The 16,855-nt window shown below is 36.6% G+C and overlaps 3 protein-coding genes across 5 annotated transcripts; 2 read left to right on the forward strand and 1 right to left on the reverse strand.

The window, feature by feature from the left end:
* Window positions 1–937: 937 nt before the first annotated feature.
* Window positions 938–6,086, forward strand: LOC141813168 (MLO-like protein 13). The gene is made up of 14 exons (XM_074701086.1): window positions 938–1,060; window positions 2,210–2,267; window positions 2,796–3,002; window positions 3,660–3,778; window positions 3,870–3,930; window positions 4,029–4,102; window positions 4,328–4,402; window positions 4,485–4,573; window positions 4,662–4,711; window positions 4,921–4,961; window positions 5,111–5,326; window positions 5,406–5,473; window positions 5,582–5,642; window positions 5,731–6,086. The coding sequence occupies exons 1-14, from the start codon at window positions 938–940 to the stop codon at window positions 5,986–5,988; spliced, it is 1,500 nt and encodes a 499-aa protein (XP_074557187.1). The 3' UTR covers window positions 5,989–6,086.
* Window positions 6,087–6,511: 425 nt separating this feature from the next.
* Window positions 6,512–9,367, reverse strand: LOC141812924 (THO complex subunit 3-like). Of its 3 annotated transcripts, none has more exons than XM_074700874.1 (4): window positions 9,264–9,367; window positions 8,863–8,958; window positions 7,416–7,527; window positions 6,512–6,737 (listed from the first exon to the last, which is right to left on the reverse strand). In XM_074700874.1, the coding sequence occupies exons 1-4, from the start codon at window positions 9,327–9,329 to the stop codon at window positions 6,634–6,636; spliced, it is 378 nt and encodes a 125-aa protein (XP_074556975.1). In that variant the 5' UTR covers window positions 9,330–9,367; the 3' UTR covers window positions 6,512–6,633. The 3 variants fall into 3 exon arrangements, with proteins under 3 accessions (XP_074556975.1, XP_074556974.1, XP_074556976.1); XM_074700873.1 differs by having other exon boundaries at window positions 7,416–7,564; XM_074700875.1 differs by having other exon boundaries at window positions 6,512–6,803; window positions 7,416–7,564.
* Window positions 9,368–10,217: 850 nt separating this feature from the next.
* On the forward strand, window positions 10,218–14,685 carry LOC141813433 (KH domain-containing protein At5g56140-like). The gene is made up of 7 exons (XM_074701402.1): window positions 10,218–10,460; window positions 11,165–11,250; window positions 12,153–12,301; window positions 12,963–13,082; window positions 13,167–13,283; window positions 14,142–14,285; window positions 14,410–14,685. The coding sequence occupies exons 1-7, from the start codon at window positions 10,351–10,353 to the stop codon at window positions 14,557–14,559; spliced, it is 876 nt and encodes a 291-aa protein (XP_074557503.1). The 5' UTR covers window positions 10,218–10,350; the 3' UTR covers window positions 14,560–14,685.
* Window positions 14,686–16,855: the final 2,170 nt, after the last annotated feature.

Genomic DNA, 16,855 nt, shown 5'->3' on the forward strand with positions numbered 1-16,855 from the left:
ATCGGTAGTTAGGATTGATAAGATTTGATTGTTGTTATGGTCGTCAGAAATTCAATCTTTAGCTAGAATCGGAAATTCAATCTTTAGCTAGAATTAGAATGAGATGCATTATAGTGTGGGATAAATTTGTTGAAGTGGACAAGAGTCAAATTTTGACAAAGCCGAGGTAATATCTTCTCCGTAGTAGCCAATTACAGTTTTCTCGATTTACCTCTTCACAGATGATCGTGAAGCCTGGGGCCACTAGGACGGTGAATTCTATCTTTTGTTAAAATTGTTGAAGAATGAGATGCGTTAATGAAAGCAGTGATGTAGAAGAGGAGAAAAATTGAGAAGAGAAAAAGTTATTCTCGGAACATAGTTGAGTTTGTTAAGACGAGACAGACTTACTGAAATAAGCAAGAGTCGAATTTCGATAAAGTTGAGATAATATTTTTTTCCTGTAGTGACCAATTATAACTTTGACTTTTAACTAAGGCTCGAATCTTTATTTTATTTTATTTTTTATTTTGAAAATTTTAAAAATAAAAAAAATATTTGTAGTCAATTTAGATATTACTTGAAAGGGAATATATAAGGATTTAAATTTTATAATAAATAATATTTTTATAAAATTAAAAATTTGAAAATATTAATCACCATCTCCTCCTCGTCCGCCTCCTCTTCCATGGCTATGGAAGGAGCAGAGCTTAGCATGGAGAAGAAGACAGAGGGCGACAGCCTTTGGCAGGTGCCCCATACGCAAACCCTGAGAAATCCTCCCGCAGTGCCTTCCACTCCTCCGCTTCCCTTTATTCTGCCCTCCCACCGCGGATTCGTTCCTTACCGTGCTCGATTCCGGCTTCCCCTAACGCTTCACCCCTTAAAGCTTCCGTCTTTATGCAATGGGACGCGCGGAGGTGGCGGTGGTTTCTGGGTTGGATGATCGCAGGGTTCGATGGCTGGAGATGGTACGGCCGAAACCCTCGAGCACACCCCGACTTGGGTGGTCGCAGTGGTCTGTACCGTCATCGTCTTCATCTCCCTCGCCGTTGAGCGGTCGCTGCATTACCTTGGAAAGGCACGCCTTTTGCACTTAGTTTATCCTACGTATTCTCTCTTCTTCGTTGTTTGTTGATCGAAACACGTCGTATTTGTCTGAGTCCTCCTCGATTGTTTGGTTTCAACTAGAACAATTTTCAGGTTCCTTCATTCCCTTTGGTTCTTCGAATATTAATTGCCCTAAATCTCCTTTTTTGTTTGCTTTACTATTATCTATTGCAATCATTCATGAAAACTAACTCATACTGAATTTTCGTCAGATAGTTCCGCAATGATCCCTTTTGACAAGTATGATGGCTACTAAACTAATTGTGTTGTATATTATTCCAGTACCAAACCTTTTCCATTAGACAATTATTTTCAGCATTTAATTCCACTTCCAAATTAAATTCTTGATTTGAGCACTTTTACTGATATCAAGAATGTGTTTGAAGAATTTTCTCCAAGTTTATCATTTGCCTATATTGCATTATCTGCCTATGAATAATGGTAGTGTCAGTGTCTTGAACACCGTCAATACTGGACCCAGCTTGGATGAAAAAGATGGAGGGTTGCATTAGGCCTTCTACTGAGTGTGCGAAAAATTGTCATCAACCTCATGCAGATAAATCATAACTGTAAATTTTGTCAGGCTAGATTGTCACCATAATATACTAGTATACTACTAAATAGAGTTTGATGGTGGGATAATATCCAATTAGCTAATGCAAAATATTTGAGACAAACTTTTTTGTTGTTGTTGTTGTTAGGATGGAAGTGTTTTTTCAGGCCACATAGAAGGTGGGCTATGTGGTTGCCCATAAAAGTGACCCATGATGATAACCAAAAAGCAACTTCGGATGCAGAAAAATTACAATTGGTACCTATGATCATTAGGATGAGAATAAACATGATATGCATTATTAGAAAAACAAAGACTATATTGGTTCCTCTTCGAATGCATCTTCTTTGTTTTTTCTATACATTGTTGTGTCAATCTCATCTTCTATTGGTTGATTTCTAGACTTTGAAGAGGAAAAAACAAGATGATGATAGACTATATTTGTTGATTGATTTCTAAGAGCTAACAACTCTTTGCACATTGTGACAATTTGATTTTTGGTGTCTCTTCTTTGTTTTTTCTATACATTATTGTGTCAGATCTCATGTTCTATTAGTTGATTTCTAGACTCTGAAGAGGAAAAAACAAGATGCACTCTTTCATGCATTGGAGAAGTTGAAAGAAGGTTTGCATCAAATTCTTGTTATTGCTGTGGAAGTTTGATTGTTTTGTCACTTTTTTGCTGGTTGCTAGTTGATTATATGTATCTTTTGTACTCTTGCACTGCTTCTTGTTTCGTAGCTTCTTATATTAGTTTGGTTTAGACATTAATTAATTTGCTAATTTACTGTGTTTGAATTTTTTTTATTTAGTTATTGAGTCATTCATGCTTCACTATCAAAGTTTCGAGTCACTGTGCTTATTGAGTTTCCTCGCAGGAATGCATAAACTATATGTTCATTGTTAAAACATATGGTGAGAAGCAATTGTTTTTCCTTTATGTTGTTTTATTTGGTAACTGAATGTCAGATAACAGTGTTATGCTCTTTCTTCTGGATTTGTTGTCAACTATATGTTCGACTCTTGCTACTAAAAGTGGCTTTTGGATCTAGAAATATAATTGGGTTTCTATCAAAATGTTTAACAAGTTTTTTACTTTGTATCTTTTGTCTGATTAACAAGATTGTGGCTAAGTGGCATTTTCCATTTGCAGAGTTAATGCTTCTTGGTTTTATCTCCCTTCTATTGACGGTCTTTCAGAACCTTATTAGTAACATATGTATACCGAGAAGTTATTCATATCATATGCTTCCATGTAAATTGGAGAGCTCTGTCAAAGAACACGAAACTTATCCTTGGACGGACTATTACTATGGACGGAGACTTTTGTCCAGTGGTTCTAGTTCCCACTGCACCACTAAGGGTATACGCTGCACAAATTTGCTCATTTCTTGACTTCAATAGCATGGAAGATTGGGAGTTAAAAAAAAATGGAAACATGAATGTTGACATTGGTGTCAATTTGAATGAAATAAAACAAAAAGTAGAAACATGGATTCAACATACGTTTCCCCCAATTTTGTTTCCTTGATTCCTAACAAATGCCATGACCTACAAAAGCTTACTATTGACTGAATAGGAATGAAAAAAAGAAGTAAAAAAGTATAATCAATTTACAATTCCCCCATTTTATTCTGATGATTAACAAATGACATGACTTGCATACGCATATGGTTACTTTGGAGAACTTTACTTTATGCACTGTAAATGGTTATACCTAAAGAATGGAATATGTAACTCCATGTACTGGTCATGAAAGTTGCCCCTAACAAATATTCAGGATTAGCAAACAAATTTACACGTACTCTGGTGAAAGAGTATGTTCATGCAAACTTCCCGCTAGTAGTGGAAGGTTACATAGAATTAGATTTACCTTCTTTTATTTCTACACTGATATAAGCCTTTGTGCATCATAAGACATGAGCCTGGTCCTTTAGCTCTTTGATGTAGATTAGTATAGTTTGACTTCTTGGTTTCAAACAGAAGCTGAACTAGGAAAACTGATTTATTTGGTACCAGGGCAAGGTTCCATTGCTGTCTCTGGAAGCGTTGCATCAGTTGCATATCTTTATATTTGTGCTTGCAGTCGTACATGTTGTGTTCTCTGCTTCTACAATGGTACTGGGAGGAGCTAAGGTGCTTGCATGAGTATTCTCTTTTATACATGTTCTTGTTTGCTTGCTTGGATTTTAATACTATATATCAACTCCTTTCTTTACTTCTGCAGATCAGAGAGTGGAAACATTGGGAGGTTGCAATTCAAAAAGAAACTACCAATCAAGGAAAAGGTACTGTGTTTTGCCTTCTAAATGTCCATGCGTAGACATACAGATACACACTACCAATCTGGAGTAGAAAATTATGCAATATCTCTTTACTTTGCCAGATAATATCCAGGTTGACGAGTTTACTGGACGAGCAAGGAGTAGTTGGAGAAATTTAGCTGTGATAATCTGGATGGTAAATTGTGGCTCTTATTTATTTTTTTGTGAATCAGGTTGAAGAAATAACTCTGCTTCTTTCATTTTTTTAAGGTGATATTTACTTTCATTGTAAGTAGTTAAAATGTTTGAAACATGGTATTGCTTTTGATCACTACTTTGATATTGCAAACACATTAACCTTAGAGGTATGTCCTATTTTAGTGGTTAAACTCTTGGATTTATGTCACATACATGGCTGTAGGTCTCATTCTTCAAACAGTTTCATGCGTCAGTAACAAAATCAGATTATAAAGCATTGAGGGCAGGATTCATCAATGTAAGTATTTGTCTTTAGATGCATCATTTATTCATTATATTATTTATTGACTATGCTACACTGCAATGATGGACTTCTCTAGAGACACTGTCGTTATAATAAACAATTTGATTTTCACAAATACATGTTGCGTACGCTCGAAGACGATTTTAAAAAAGTTATTGGCATAAGGTATGTCTCTTTCCTGTGATTTTTCCTCTTGTTTAATTGTTATCTATCATCACTTACCTTGTTATATTGTAAACTTGATTTCATGCAGTTGGTATCTTTGGCTCTTTGTTGTCCTATTTTTGCTGCTGAATATACATGGTAAGTTGAAAGTGCTAGTTCTCATCTACTTTCACTTAAGGTTTCTATTACTGTACATGTCTTGCAATTCCTATGACAAAAAAGGAAAAGCCCTAGTTGAGTTAAGAATAAGAGGTAATCCCATCTCCTAATTACATGCCAAGAATAAGAGTTAACGTTTCTTAGTGGAATATGACCTTTCAGTCTTCTAATTCAGATTGTTGTTGCAGGATGGCACACCTACTTCTGGCTCTCTTTCTTGCCGCTTGTTGTAAGTCCACTGAACTATGCCACTGTCTAAGGAAATTCATAGCCGAAATCAACTAATTGCATTTGCATGATTCTAACATTTAGTTTATTTCTCATTTAGTTTCTATCCACTTTTCTCTGTGATCTAAAAGTCGGTTAGGTAAATCACAGCTTCTGCTTGCTGTTGGTGCAAAGCTGGAGCACATAATAACTAAGCTGGCCATGGAACTATCAGAAGAAACGTATCTTCAAAATCAGAACGAAGCTAGCCGGGTGAACCCATCGGACGAGCATTTTTGGTTCAACAGACCGGCAATCATTCTTTACCTAATCCAATTCATATTGTTCCAAAACTCTTTCGAGATTGCCTTCTTCTTCTGGATTTGGGTGAGTCAATCATGCAGCTCTCTTCTAACATTCTTCTTCAACGTCTTATCTTGTTACTTACTGGCCATAAAATATCTAGACCACCTACGGATTCGACTCCTGTATCATGGAGAGTATTGGCTACCTCATTCCAAGACTTGTTATAGGGTAATTATGTTGCACTCTTGGGCTTTTTTCTTCCTTTTTGTTGCTACAAAAGCAATCGCGAGAAATCTTTGTATTTTACAAACCATTTGCATTTTTTTGTTTGTTCAGTGTTATCATTCAAGTCCTGTGCAGCTATAGCACTCTTCCTCTATATGCCATTGTCTCCCAGGTAAACTAAACAAATCATAATTGTTGCTCCTTCTCAGGCCTGTTTTGCCTTGTAATCTCATTCACAACTGAAACTCTTCGGTGTTTAGATGGGTGACATGTTCAAGCAATCGATATTCAATGAGCATATACAAACTTCACTGCACAGCTGGGCACAACATGCCAAGAAAGAAAAAAGGAAATTTAGTGTTTCATCACTCCTACAGTTTGGCAAGAAAAAGAAAGGTGAAAGTGAGATTCTGATGCAGAGTAATGTAGCAGCATCGAGGGAGGCTCTCGATGGGGCACAGCGATCAGATTCCTCGGAAGGGATTGTATCCTTGAGGATCGAAAGCCCGCAGCCTTGAGCTCCATAGCTTATTGGCAAGCTTTTGAAGGAGAGGCTGCCATGAATTTGCATTAGCAAGCCATGGATGGCTATCGTGAAACTTGTGTTCATTTTCGAAGGGAGTTTGCTTCTTACACTATACTTTGTTATTCATAATTCATTTGTTGCTTTAAAAAAAGCAGTCATATATGTTTCTGTCAGTTATATTGGTATTAATAAAATTTGATGACTTTAATGTTATCTAATTTTCCTAATCTCTTCACATAGTTTGAAACTTATGTTGAGTTCTACCTTGTTTGTAGCATCTATTTCATTATTAGTTGTTATCAATTTCAAATCTTATCAATATTGATGTATAGTATGGCAATATGAGTCTCATGAAATCTACATACAATATCAACAAACAATCTTCACTCGCAGATGCAATGGACTCTCCAGTATAATTAAAGCTTATAGTTCTGAACAGGCCATCTGAAGAAGCATGGTCATGATATAAGTTAGTTTTAACATTCAAAAACACAAAAGATGAGTCAATCCTCACATTTTAGAATGCTTTTTGTTATAATACTATTAATCCTAGCTATATTTCACAGGTTGTAGCACTCAAGAATCTAATTCTAATGCAGGTAACTCTTTTCATAGCCAGTGGCTCACTTGTGAAATGTTAACATTTGTCCATTGTTGATTCTTTCTCCAGTTTGGTGAATGTTCGAATGCAGAAAATATCTGAGACACCCCACAGGCTGACAAGTGAATGTGCACTTCCTACTGCAATTACAGAGTAGTAATTCATTGACTTAGTTATGCAGTGTTGTTTAAGCATCAGAATGGATTCTGCAAAAACAGGAAAATGGTGAGCAGAAAATTTCATCTTTTCTAGTGCATAATGTGACCTCCCACATATAAATTTAGACAATATAGATGTTGATATCTGAACAGAATATACAACCAATTTATCAATAATTTGCTCACAAAGAAAGAACATGAAGTCTCAAATATCCAAGAGTTCTTATAGCTGACAAGTTCTTGGAATATGAGGAATAAGAAGCCAGAGAAATGGCATTAGCTTTAGTACAAACCCAAAATTATCCCAAAATAAAAAATGCTAAATCAAATTAAAATCAAATATGTTGAAATGCACTGTTTAGTTCAATTAGTAAATTCCTAAGTTCCAGCCCAGTATGAGTATTTGACAAGAAAGATAGCACTACTCTATCATATAATGCTCTAATCATATACATACAAGCAGACATGACCAAAGTGAACTGCAGTAACCAACAAATTGTTTTGAATGATTACATCTGAATAGATCTACATTCAATTTGGAAAATAGACATCAATGCCAAAGACACACATAAGAAGCCAGGAGCTTAGATTTCTATTTCTTAGTTTCCCACTCATTTAACATGCTATTTTAATTAGAGAATTTTAGAAAGTGAAACCTACCATAGAGAGAGTAATTTACTCCGAGCATCCCAAAATCGAACAGTCTTGTCCCCTGCTGCAGTTGCAACAACATCAGGATCCTTAGGGTCCCAGCATAGTTGATCCACACTGTCTGTATGACCTTTCAACTCAATATCTTTGACTTTTCCCTGCAGATGTAATGATGGAATATGTACATGGTGCGACAACAAACTGTATTCACAAATTTAATTTTAGATGAATAGGCACACTTGCATTACATGGCTTCACAAAGTTAAACTAATTTTGATGATAATTCTGTCACAAAGTTAAATCTGGTCAAAGAGACCAAAAGGCTAGCAGACCTTCCATGAGATGAGTCGACTATCTATGAAAACTAACAGATTAAACTGTGAATATCCACGTCTGGAAAACACTAATGAATTAAACAGCTAGAAATATAACAACAAAATCATATCCACAAGTAGAAATTTCTTCTAGGACAATCAAGTACAGGGCTTACTCTAGGATAGTGAAAATAACTGTTCAAATGAACCTCAAACTGTGTATAGATCTTGTCAATTATTTTTCCAGCTATTCCGACTTGACAAATCTTGTGGTATCCCATGGTCAATGAACTTGATCAAGTCTATTATTGTCTATAAAAGAAAAATCTACCTTTTAATTTATTAATTAAGTTCTTTAAATTACACTCTATGGACTAGCTGATATTTGACATTAGAACATAAAAGAAAACCATCTACTGAATCAGGGATGGAATTTTTAGGTGAAGTCAATCTTCATGTTGCGTAAAATACAATCAAGCAAAAACACAAGTTTAAAGTAAAAAAAAACAAATTGAAGATAACAATTGAAGTTCTAGAGTGGAAACATGAAAAATAAAAGAAAGAACTACTTGAGCTAGCAACAAAACAATGGGAAAAATGACAAAGGGAAGGGAACATGATGGGATAACTAGAGACATGAAAATAATGCAACAGTAGCGCCAAGAAAATTAATGAACAACGTTGCAGTAGCTCCAAGAGTATAAAGGGAGGAAAAGAAGGTAGAACAACACATGGTCAGAAAAAACAAGAGGAAACAACACCCAAAATCAATAGTAATAGAGGATAGCTAAAATAAAGTTGATAAAAAATGTGATGGTAATGTAACACAGTAAAAAGAGAAATGACAATAGGGATGTGGCCACAGTAGTGACATTGCGGAAAGAGCATCTCAACTCCAGAGAAAGAAAAAAGTGGCAGCGATATCTCACTACCAATGCCTCTCCTCTCACATGGACAAGGTTTCCAAATACCAGAGGATAAATTACTCATTTGTGTATAATGGCTCATTTCCACTTCCAGATATAGATATGCCAAGATGAGGAAAATGCAAAAGATAAAAGTAACTTATTAACATATTGCAACTTTTCGTCTTCTCAGTCCAGTCAGTAAAAATAACAAGTACAACGAGGCAGTAGCATTACATGACCATGAGCATCGATATTCCAAACACGAGCAGTGTGATCGACAGATCCGGATGCAAGCTTCGTTCCCGGACAATTCCAAGCCACCGAATGAACCTGGCATCACACCGGCAGTTACGTTAGTCCTCAAACACATAACCAAACATTTCTAGGGTTCACAAGCACCCCATACAAGAAAAGAAAAGAATTTCCAATCCAGTATCAGCAAAAACATGAAATGAAACATTGTACGGCGTCCTACAAAACAAAGAACAGATAAAGAGGGCATTTTTTAGGGTTTCCGCACATCTCAAACAATAAGGTTGAAAACAGAACGACAAATCACTAAATAAATCGCCATATTGAATAGAGCAAAGGGATAAGAAAAAAAAAAAAAAGAAGAGGAAATCTCATGAAGTCACCTTCTTTTTGTGGCCTTGGTACTCCCTGGAGCTTAAATTTTTGAAATTGATGGCTTTCTCCTCCATTGCTGGCTCCAAAATGACCTGACCTGATTCGCTCGCTGCGATTCTGCAACTCGAGAGCCAGCCTTCCTCGAACACACATATATATATATGGCAAAGATTATCGCTCTTTTTGTATTTAAATAATTCACTATTTTCAAATATGTATTTTAAAGCCTTAGTTCATTCTAAAATATTTATCTACCCTATAAATCATTTTTTTTAAAAAAGAAAATATATATATCTTGACTTTAGAGGTTCATTCAAAATTATAATAGTTTAAGGGCATGTGATAATTTTAAATAAAATTATTATACGACCTTAAAATAATCAAAATTAAAAAATATATATATTTCATATCATATAATATTTTTATTTAAAATTGTTAAATGACCCCTACAAGTCCTCTCTTGTTATTCACATTTTTTCCATCGATAAATTCTCATTCAATCCTTTGTTATTGAGTGTAAGTCTTCCTTCACCTTTACGAATGATCTAGCATTTCAAACTCCTTAAATGTAATCTACTCTATATAAGATTTGAACTTTCGTTACATAGAGAGTCCATCTCATTAGTTAATATCGTATCAAAATCTCAAGGACTAAAGAAAAAAAATTCTCTTGATCTTCTTTCCTAAAAGATTTCCTTATAAGAGTCCCTTTTTTTTAGCAAAACATAGTTTTTAGAGAAAAAAATACACATGAAAAAAAGAAAACCCTAAGACCAAATTACTTTATTTAGTATTTAAAAAATAGAAAAAAAAGATATTCATAATTTCAATAAAATTGGTTATTCCAACAGTGGCATGTAGTGAAGGGTGTTTTACTGTTTTCTAGTTAACTCCTGCGAGATAAAACCCAACCCCCTCCCTTTCACTTCCTCTCTCTCTCTCTCTCATTCGTCGCCGCCTCCTCTCGCCTTCTTCGTCTGCACGGCGCCGCTGCGAAATTGAGGCCGCTCTGCTGTGGCGGGATCGAGATCCTTCCGCAATCCACCGCCCGATCGCCGCGCTCTGCAGGAATCCGGAGCCGATCTCGCCGGACCGATGGATTCCGGCAGATACATGGCCTATTCGCCCTCACCCTCAACCGTCCCCTATTCGCCCCACATCTCCGGCATGCGCACGCCTGGCGGCGCCATCGGCGAGCAGGAGAAGTAAGATTTCGCTATTTCCGAGACCATCCATGTGGTTGGGAAAAAAATTCGAGTTTTGCATTTTTTTTTTTTGTCTTTAGGTTGTTTCTATCCGTGTCTGTTGATAAATCAAGGAGCGTGTATTTGGCGATTTTCCTGACGTCGTTTCCTTGGGCTTTTAAACTTTATGGCTGGCAGTTGAGTTTCGACTTTGTTTTACCTAGGAATTGCTTGATGGAGGTTGTAATTTTTACTATTGTATCTTTGTTTTTGGTAGATCATTTGGACTTTATTTTAAGATCTAGATCTTGCTTCGATCGAGACGAACTAATTCTTATTCTGATACATTGTAATGAGTTTATAAATGATGCACAGTTGGTGAAAGACTGCAAGTCTTCTGTTTTATGCGTATCGATATTGTATTTTTAGAGGTTAATCACTAAACACTCAAGGGAAGAGGATGCTTACTAGCTGTTGATAAGGGCCTCGGAAGTTGCAGCCAAAGTATTGGATTAGTAGTCTGCCTTCCCAACTTGGGTGGGGGTTTATCTCTTTACTTTTCTTAAAAACAAACTCTTTTGGAAGATCTGTCGCATCTGGATGAACAAGTGAACTTGTTTTCTGTATCTGGTGGCAGTTTGGAATCTCTTTCTTTCAATTCCTTGAGGATGTTACTTCTTTGACAAATATCCTGTCAAAGTATTGAGTGATCCATTACTTGCCAGGTACCTGACGGAATTGCTTGCGGAGCGTCAGAAACTAAATCCGTTTATGCCAGTGCTGCCTCACAGTTTCCACTTGCTTAACCAGGGTGAGTTTTCTAATTTTTAATGAAACCAGATTTTGTGCTCGATCTTTGCAATTGGCCTCCATGAAATGGTAATGTATGTGAGATATCTGTCGCAAGCTACAGGATAGCTGAAATCTACTTGTCAGAAACTTGATATTGAAATTTAAGAAATTTCTGTCTATGTATTCTAGAATCATATCGACATGAATATGAACTACACTAATTCAAATTATTTGGATCACTTTGCTAACCAAACATGAATGTGGTGCATGTGATAATTGTTTGTCGAACTACAATCTGTATTAAGTGAACACTTGATCTTCAGTTAAGAGAAACATGTCGAATAATGAATTCCAATTGATAGCAACAGGTTTCTGTGGGAGGGAGGGAGGGAGGGAGAGAGAGAGCTTTTATGAATGCACTCATGAAATGAGAATTTTTATTTTTTAATGTCGAATATGTGTGTTGCTTTGATATTAGCTTAATGAACATCAAATATTCTGAGCATAATAAAGCCATGATTTGCTGCCCTTTTTAACCTGTTCAACAGTGAAAAATTCTTTTACCAAGCCAAACACAACCAAATATTGGTTCACAAGAGAATGGCTATATTATTTTCCATCAGTTGTATTTGAATTCTCTAGTTATTTTACTATTTGCTTGGTTTATTGTTATCTTGGCAGTAACAACAGTCTTTAAGTGGCTCGCTGTATCTTTTGTAGATACATTGTTTCAATTGGTTATTTTGTAGGAGTAGAATATGCCAATTATTTTCTTAATGTTTATAGTATGTTACCAGTTTATACAATTGAGCATGGTTCTAATTATCCAATCATTAACCCATGACTGTCCATTTACTGCTAACTAATTCAATTAACAAAGCTAACTGGTAGTTCTTGTGCTTGAAATTGAATGTGGAGCAGAAATTTTGCGTGTAACCAAACTGTTGGAGAATGCATCTCTTTTAGATCAATCTGGTTTTGAACATGGTAGCCCACTGATCACTGGCGGATTATTTCCAAACGGAGGCATTGCTGACGTGAATAGCTGGGCATCAGCATTTCAATCTGAAGTACGGATACTAACCATTAACATGACTTCCTTTTTATGTAGTATACTGCTCAGTAAATTTTATCCTGCATATTCTTATACTAGGTAAAACTAACAGATTGGTTTTCTGTTTAGTGCATCGTTCCTGTGCCTTTACAATTGATTTAACATAAGGTGTGGTGTCTACATCTTTTCAGCTTCCTTGCTCACTAACGTAGTTGTGCAAATCCATTTGAAGTTCTAACCTTGTCATCTGAACAGCTTCCAAGTTTCAACTGGAAATACTGTGCTGCTTTAGAACCTCTGCTTCTTAAAATTCACATTGTTTTCATTAGATACATGTGCTGGGTAGCCTTCACATGCAGAACAACTTAATAATCTGAAGAATGTTGGCTTAAATGATTATCATGTTTGTCTTAATTGCATTGACAAATCAGTTCCTTGATCATGCAAGTCTTAAATGACTCAGGTGTCTAAGAATTTTTGCTTAAACATGTAATATAAAATAATGTTGGATCTTGATCTTTAGTTTGTTGCATAGGAGCATATACTGCAATAGTGTTTTTCTTTTAGTTTTAGATTTCTGCTCATTGTTTAGAAAATCCATTACTGCAGTTGTGTTCCTAGAATGCATTTCTGTTGACGTTCTTATTTACCTCCAATGGTTTTTAATTGTTCTGCAGAGATTGGGAACATTGCAGCCTTCAACTAGGAGTGGTTGGGTTGGGCCACAAGGCAACTCTTCTGGTCTTGTTGTTAAGAAAACAATTAGAGTGGATATTCCCGTGGATCAGTTCCCCAATGTAAGAGGCATAATTTAGCTTTCCACTTTTTGTTTTATGAGGCATTCTCTCTAATAAGTAATATGTATTTCCCTGATTTTATAGTACAACTTTGTTGGTCGACTCCTTGGTCCGAGAGGAAACTCTCTTAAGCGGCTTGAAGCTCTCACTGCTTGTCGTGTTCTAATACGGGGGCGAGGCAGTATTAAAGATCCTGCTCGGGTACAAACCCCTTTCAACTATTACTTATTCAGCTGAATTGCCTGCATGACACTGTGATTTCAACTCCTCTTAGACAAAACCAATAGATGCACACTATAAGACAATCCAAATACTATCGTTGCTTTGTTGCAGATGTAGGTTAATCAGGTGCATTGATTTTTTACAGATGTTATAATGTATAACATGGAGACTAATGTTACAATGTAAATAAAAAATGTTGCAAACTAAGTAAATGCTATTCAGTTGTGTGCCTGTCTCATTTGATACACTGTCTCTTTATATGCAATATACCAGACCGACTTCTCAAGTGCTTCCTCAATAACAGCTAAGTCTGTCTTGGCCAAGGTTGTTTTTTATTTCTACCCAATCTGTTAGGATTCTGTTGTTGATTTCTCCCAAGGTAGATGCAGATTTAATCTTTGTGTTTTAACAAGAAATTCCCTTACCTCTGCTTCAGTTTGTTTCCTTGTAGATTGTTTGCCTCTCACATAGCCTGTCGTATCTGCATATTGATAATAAGGTGCAAAACTAGGACAAAAGTTTCATGAGAAAATCTAGAAACTAGAGCAGTGAATTTCAATTCACAAAATATAGTAGGAATGCAATTGCTTTTGGGACCTTCTACTACCTGCAGTAGCACTGTGTGAGGCATGTTTAGATTCCTTGGCTCATTCCAAGGACACCTGAATGCAATATTCATGAGAACAAGTATTGCTGACACTTCGTTCTAGTTCTTTTCCTATTTTCTGCCATCTGTTCTGTTTGTGCCATTGTTCATTCTAGTTCTCTTTACTTTATGAAAATTCAAATGCATTTCTGTGTCCCTATATAATAGCTGAAGTCAACTTTAATTTGTAGGAGGAAATGATGCGAGGGAAACCAGGTTATGAACATCTCAACGAGCCCCTTCACATTCTCGTAGAAGCAGACTTGCCAGTTGAAATTGTTGATACCCGCTTAATGCAAGCTCGCGAAGCCCTCGAGGAGATGCTGAAACCTGTGGTATGCTTTTTCCAGCCAGCATCCAATTTCTGATGCAACTTAATTCCAAATAAACTACACCAATTCTCTTAAAGGATTTAATTACCATATTCCTTTAACAAAGCTCCCATCATTCTTTTCGCAGGATGAATCAATGGACTTCCTTAAGAAGCAGCAGCTTAGAGAGCTCGCCATACTGAACGGCACTCTCCGCGACGAAGGCTCTCACACATCGGGGTCAGTCTCCCCTTTCCACGATAGCCTTGGCATGAAGAGAGCTAAGACAAGAGGGTGAACTTTAAGATGGGCATCAGCTCTTCCTGGTGCCAAGGATTGTGTCTTTGGTGGCCATTGCAGTGAAAATTCTCATGAAGAATCAAATCAAAGTTGAACTACTTAAATTAGCATATCAGCTTGCTGTGGACTACTAAAGGATGCTGTGGCTCTAACTAGGGTTGTCTCAGAGTGTCTTGGTGCTGAAAAGTGGGGATCTTTGTTTGATTATTTGGCCTAGTCAAGCTTCTAAATATATATGTATGTGTGTATGCCCTATTTTAAGTGAAGTTTTGTGTGATTACAGTTTTGATAGTAAAGTGGGGATGTGAGGTATGTGTAGGGGAATCAAAAGTGTCTTCTTAGTAGTACTCTTTGTACTCGATGGAGTTGAATGTTACACTAGCATCATTTGTTTGATATCAATTTTATGCAGTCCCCTTAATAAGTGATCTTATTCGAGGGTACACTCATCATAAAAACATGGGTCTGGGACTAGTCGACTTGATTGATCTTGAGCCATGTGTCTTTTCATACTAATATGGTTTGTTGTGGGACATATAGTAGGGTTTTGAATTCGAAACATATACCAGGGCTATGAACTTCAAAACATCATGGTTTGGAAGGTACTTCTGTACTTCAATTTTGAATGATGGAACTTACAACAGTTGAAGTTGATATATACTACCATTTGGGTAGAAAACACTGGGTCCTCACCCAACAGTTGGTTTTGTTTAAGTTTTCGGGCACTAAGAAGGTGCTGTGTAATGTTGGAGGGGAATTTGATTGAATTGGAAATTATAACACACTTGATCACTTGCAGCTATATAATAATGTATTAATAATTTTTAGGGCTTTGAATATTAAACTTTTTAAATAAAAAATGTTTGATTTTGCTTTAAACAAAAAAGATGATATGAAAATCTTTTAACCTTAAGAGAAAAAATTGTGTTATCATAACATATGAATTCTATTGTATAAAAAAAACAAATTTTCTAGATGGAAAGTGTTTCCTGTGCTCTGGAGAAAATTTGTAGATGGAAAGTGTTATCATTATGCATTTGGTTTTTTTCAGCGTTTTCCATTTTCCTTTTCCAATTTTGTAGAAAACGCTGAATGGTTTGCATTTTCCAGCGGAGAATGAAAACTCGTTTTCCAGAAAAACAGAAAACGATAAATCATCGTTTTCTAAAAACTCTGTGGGAAAACGCGGCTACAGTAGTGCGTTTTCCCTTCGATTTTTTTCCTTCGATTGCACTTGTTTCTCTTTTTGATGCGGTCTTCCCCGAGCCGACGCCCTGATCCTCTTGGAATGCACTCCGGCGATGTCCGGGCCCGGCGACGCCATCGGAGGCGCCGCCTGGGCCCGGCGACGCCACCGGAGGCGCCGCCCGAGCCCGGCGACGCCACCGGAGGCGCCGCGCAGGGCCCGGCGACGCCTCCGCGCGTGGCCCTCGCGCGACTTCGACAGAAAGTAGGATTTAATGAAAGAGCCCAATTATTCCACCCCTCCTCCCCGTCTTATTCTCCAATACCGAGCGTCTGGGATTAAAAGAGCCCAATTATTCCACCCCTCCAATACCGAGCCCAATAATTAATTCCTAGTTTGGGATAGACTTTATTTTTAATTAAAAAATAAAAAATATATAATTAATAAAATCAGTTAATTCTAATTTATCGAACCAAACGTATTTTCCAATTTTCTTTTCTAGAAAATAGAAAACAATATATCATACCAAACGCATTTTCTGTTTTCTGAAAACTAGAAAATGGAAAATTGGAAATAGAAAATGGAAAACAGAAAAGGAAAACATTTTCCAAACCAAAAAGATCTTGCTTTCTTATGCATTTTTTTGAAATTTCCTGTAGCTGTACCATTGACTTGCTTTTTATGTGAACTTTGCACTTGTATCTAGAGGTCACGGGTTGCTGCGGTAAGGTTGCTGCCATGTGACCTAGAATGAAACAGCCTCTTGCTAAAGGCAATAGTTCAACTTTCGGGAGCTTCGTGCACCGGGCTGCCCTTTTGCACTTGTATCTATAGACAGAAAGTATTTGGTACTCTGGAGCTTACACATCAATGGGAGTTGATGTTCACTAAATATGGATAAACAAAAAGGAAAAATATTTCATATGTCAAAATGGCTAGCAATTGGCACTCCAATGAACCAACATAGTTTAACTAAATTATTATTTGACATAAAGGTATTGAGTAGTCATTCTCAAATATGCAAGTTCTTTTGCTGGATACCTATCTTGGATGTGTCATAAATTGCTTTAGTTTAACCATTCTCTGTATATTGTCTTGTACAAAATTC

The sequence above is a fragment of the Curcuma longa genome, chromosome 20 (assembly GCF_044706935.1).
Source record: "Curcuma longa cultivar G26 ecotype Majalengka, Jawa Barat chromosome 20, ITB_CL_G26_1.1, whole genome shotgun sequence".
In the NCBI taxonomy this organism is placed as follows: domain Eukaryota; kingdom Viridiplantae; phylum Streptophyta; class Magnoliopsida; order Zingiberales; family Zingiberaceae; genus Curcuma; species Curcuma longa.

Coding starts and splice junctions, on each gene's coding strand:
- LOC141813168 (XM_074701086.1), top strand. CDS start 938: ATGGCTGGAGATGGTACGGCCGAAACCCTCGAGCACACCCCGACTTGG. Junction 4,712..4,920: donor TTTGCTGCTGAATATACATG/GTAAGTTGAAAG, acceptor TTGTTGTTGCAG/GATGGCACACCTACTTCTGG. Junction 4,962..5,110: donor TCTCTTTCTTGCCGCTTGTT/GTAAGTCCACTG, acceptor GGTAAATCACAG/CTTCTGCTTGCTGTTGGTGC.
- LOC141812924 (XM_074700873.1), bottom strand. CDS start 9,329: ATGGAGGAGAAAGCCATCAATTTCAAAAATTTAAGCTCCAGGGAGTAC. Junction 7,565..8,862: donor ATATCGATGCTCATGGTCAT/GTAATGCTACTG, acceptor TTACATCTGCAG/GGAAAAGTCAAAGATATTGA. Junction 6,738..7,415: donor AGTAAATTACTCTCTCTATG/GTAGGTTTCACT, acceptor CTGTAATTGCAG/TAGGAAGTGCACATTCACTT.
- LOC141813433 (XM_074701402.1), top strand. CDS start 10,351: ATGGATTCCGGCAGATACATGGCCTATTCGCCCTCACCCTCAACCGTC. Junction 10,461..11,164: donor GCCATCGGCGAGCAGGAGAA/GTAAGATTTCGC, acceptor ATTACTTGCCAG/GTACCTGACGGAATTGCTTG. Junction 12,302..12,962: donor CATCAGCATTTCAATCTGAA/GTACGGATACTA, acceptor ATTGTTCTGCAG/AGATTGGGAACATTGCAGCC.